The sequence below is a fragment of the Globicephala melas genome, chromosome X, assembly GCF_963455315.2.
Source record: "Globicephala melas chromosome X, mGloMel1.2, whole genome shotgun sequence".
Lineage (NCBI taxonomy): Eukaryota > Metazoa > Chordata > Mammalia > Artiodactyla > Delphinidae > Globicephala > Globicephala melas.
The window spans coordinates 2,385,289-2,389,130 of NC_083335.1; the positions used below are offsets into that span (position 1 = coordinate 2,385,289).

At 57.3% G+C, this 3,842-nt stretch overlaps 1 protein-coding gene across 1 annotated transcript; it reads right to left on the minus strand.

Annotated features, from left to right (window-relative positions):
- Positions 1-2,749: 2,749 nt before the first annotated feature.
- On the minus strand, positions 2,750-3,523 carry LOC132594438 (melanoma-associated antigen 10-like). Its single transcript, XM_060291891.1, has one exon. The coding sequence runs from the start codon at positions 3,521-3,523 to the stop codon at positions 2,750-2,752; it is 774 nt and encodes a 257-aa protein (XP_060147874.1).
- Between the last annotated feature and the right edge of the window lie 319 nt (positions 3,524-3,842).

Genomic DNA, 3,842 nt, shown 5'->3' on the forward strand with positions numbered 1-3,842 from the left:
TCGCCGAGTGCCTACATCACGTCCTGCCAGCTCCACCCGAACCATGATATTGGTCGGGGGGATGCTTCTCTGGGACTTTCAGATAAACATACATGCACGAGGTCATCAGGACCGGGGCCTAAGTGGCTCCTAGTTGGGGGACAGGCAGGGCAAAAGCCAGGCTGTGCAGACCGAGGCCAGGTTCTGGAGAGAGTGGGCGCTGTGGGCAGCAGGGTCACCCCTGAGGGGGACTCGGGGCTGGGCCCCACGAGGCCGCCCCCGACCCCAACGGGGCCGTTCGGCAGCTGGCAGCTGCCCTCCTGACAGAGACTCAGCACAGCCCCGCGGGGACGGATGGGTGCAGCTCAGGGACCTAAGAGCGCGGGTTGCTTGAGGGAAATGCCCTCCGCCAGCTCCCTGTGAGGCAGCCTCTCTCTGGAACACCTCCAACCCTGCCCAGGGCCTTAAAGGCACAGAGTCTGGCATCTCACATCTAAGGGTCAAAGGTGCAGGACTTAAGACCCTGGGGGAGGAAACACAGTGGTCTGTGTCTGTGTTGTCATGGCTTGAGGACTAACCCCCGACCCCGGTGTGCCTTCGATACAGATGGCCGTGACAAAAATGCTTCTGCTCAGGATTCAGTGGCAAAGGGTCATCACATGACCCCTCCTAAGTGAAGAGGACTCTGGCAGTGCTGTGTACCCTCTTGTGCGGGGAAGAGAGGAAGACAAGATGGGGACGAGCACCTGACGGCTCTCCAATGCCACACTGCCTAGTAGAGGCTCAACAAAAGCAGCGCTTACCATTTGTGATGACAAAATCCCCTTCTTTTCCGGCAGGAGTGTCTGAGCAGGTTCCATTGGCCCTGAAATTCTCCACCTTTTCCAAGTGCCCACCTGCTATATGGCAGGTGCTTCAAATCCAGGATCCCACGTAATGTTCACGTTGTCGTACGGCGCTCAGCAGGGAGGGCTGCCTCTTTAGCCCCCGGCGCCGTCTGCACCTCCCACTGCAGTGACCTCCCAATCCCATTAGGCCCAGGAGTTGCCTCTTCCTTTCGATGCCAGGTCACAGCCCAAACCTGTGGGTCTCTGATGCCGCCGTATTTCTGCACCTGCCTGAACGCGGGGACACTGGCGGACGTTGCTTCTTAGTGGCTAGGACTTATTTCTAGTATTATTCTGATCCCAGACTCTGTCCTTCTCCCCTCTGGAAATTGCTTTCTTTTCATGACATCTCAGAGAATTTGCAGCTCCATAGGAAACGGAATAGAAAACCAGTCAAAATTGCTGTTCTGTGTGTTTTACTCCTGGAGGATTTATTATTCAATTTGGATGTGTGTGTGTGTGTCTGTCGGCATGGAGGGAAGGGTGGTGATTTCCCCAGCTGGGTGCAGCTCACGCAAAGCTCCCAGGATTCCAGTCGCACGGCGACTCCTTTCCACTTCGGCAGCCTCTCTTCTTTCAAACCCCCTATTTTCATTCATTTCATCCCACTGAAATCTAGACCTTGCTCACAAGTGGCCAAAGTAAACTCCAGGTGACTAAAATGGTCGTTTCCATACAGTTGGTAATTGGCTCTCCCAGGGCAGGGAGAGGAGGGCCAGCCCCGGGAATACCGAGCAGGGCTTCAAAGAGCAAGACCCTCATTTCTCTGGAAATCCTTGCAGATGGCGGCTATGAAACACCTACCTCTTCACTGTGGCCCACTGCAATGCAACAAGAGCCAGCACCCCTTCCTTCCTGCCCCAGGGCGAGATTTCTCTCGGCTTTATCCACGACCCAGAAGGACATCTCACAGCGATGTCCCATTTCAGACTTTCCCCTGCAACCCAAGACACACCCTCTGCATGTCTGGCTGCTGCCACCACCCAGCTTCATCACCATCACCTCCCACAGAAGGAACCCCCACTTCCCAAAGGCCCGAAGTGCCCTGGCTCGGGGCACTTAACACTCCAGGGCTCGCTCCTGGAGCCCCACCGCCTCGTCCCATGTTGTCTTATTCTGTGGGACTTAGGGGACGTCTCACCACCTTCCTCATGTGACAGTGGCTCCTAGACCATCACTCTAGGTGTGGGTGTGTCCTGCTTTTCCTAGCGTTCCCGCTACTAACACAGGCCCTTCCGGAGAGCAGAGGCTCCGTGGAGGTCTGCGGAATAAACAAACCAGTGGGCAGGGGGCTTATTGACGCAGATGAACCTCTCCTACTTTCTTAAAATACCCGTGCAAATCCAACTCAACAGAGATAGTTCGTTTTATTTACAGAATGACAGACAAGACAGGGAAGCAAGAATTGGAACAACAATGGCTTTTATTTTTCTATTTCTTCCCCCATCTATATCACTGCTAAGGACTTCCACATTTCCAGAGCAGTTCTGATTCCAATTCCCTGTTATCTTGTACACGGTTACAAAACGAACTGGGAGATTTCCCAACCTCTCTTACAAAACAGCAAAACTCTTGTTCTTGAACTGAATTAGTGCAAATACCTGTAGGATTAACGTCATACACAAAGTTAGACACTGAAGCTTGTTTAGTCTTCTGTTCAAAGAACCAACATTTGAAAAATTCCTAAAGAAAACAGACATGGAAGTCCATGTCAACATACACAACAGGAACCCAAAATGCTGCACACCGGCTTCCCCCAACTCGCCCGGCTCTCACTGCTTAGAAGGCTGACCGCTCCCTCTTCAAACTCAGAGTGAAGGATCAGCCCCCCTTCCTGCCCCACGGGAGAAGCTGCTGGACGTGGGACTGGCTGCTGCACTGGCTCAGGCTCCCTCTTCCTCATCGCTCACACTCCCTGCAGACACGGATGGGAAGAACCTGGGATCCATGCTATTGCTCCTGAGCAGATGCTGCAGGACCTGCCACTTGCTGGTCTCCGCGTAGGCCCGGGGACCCCACAGGAACTCGTAGCGGGCAGGGTCGCTGTGGGGCACCTGCCGGTACTTCAGGTAACCCGTCTGCACCCACACTTCGGTGAGCAGCTCCCTCCCGCCACAAAACCCCAGGGTGTCTAGCATTCCCCACACCTCCTCCTCAGGGACGTGGTCACCGAACAGGGTGACCATGGTCAGGACCAGCAAAGGGAGACCGGCCTCGGGCGTGCACTGCCAGTCGCTCAGCACTGCATCCCAGGTGAGGCCCAGGGTGGGGACCAGGACGTAGGTGCGCTCGCGGGGGTCCACCTCCTCCACGTCCACGCCAAACACCAGATACAGGCACTCGCAAACGAGGCGGAAGACCACGGGGAAGTGGTCCCGATGCTCCCGGAGGACCGTACTCAGCATCTCCTCCTCGGAGGTCGGCTCCCCGGTACGAAACTTGACGAGCAGGAACCCCACCAGGTCAGCCATCAGCGCAACAAGTGCCTCGCGGGACAAGGGCTCGGCATAGGCGGAGAGGGAAGGGGCACCAGGGGAGGCGGAGGACGAGGGGGATGCGGCCTCCTCCCCCGCAGCCCCCAGCAGCGGCGCCTCCACCGGACCCTGGGCCGGGACTGGGGCCTCAAGGTCGGCCTCAGGCTGGCGGAGCTCACTCATCTCGACCGGGGGCCTGATCACTGGGGTCGAGCCGCCCACGGGAGTGTGGGCACGGGTGACAGGCGTGAACCTCATACCTGGGGAAGAGAGGGGGTGTGAGCGGCCTCGGCGGAGAAAGGCACCCTGGGCAGCCCTGACAAAGGCCACTTATAGGTCTCGTCTCAAGGGCTGCCCTCGGGCCTCACAGGGGCGCTCCTCCCGGGTGGCCTGTCCCCTGCCAACCTGAAGAAGGAAGTGAGGGGGCTCCTCAGGGTGCAGCCAGCACGGCCCCAGGTTCTGGGGCTGACAGGGCGGTGGGGTGACTTGGGTGTTGTGGGGT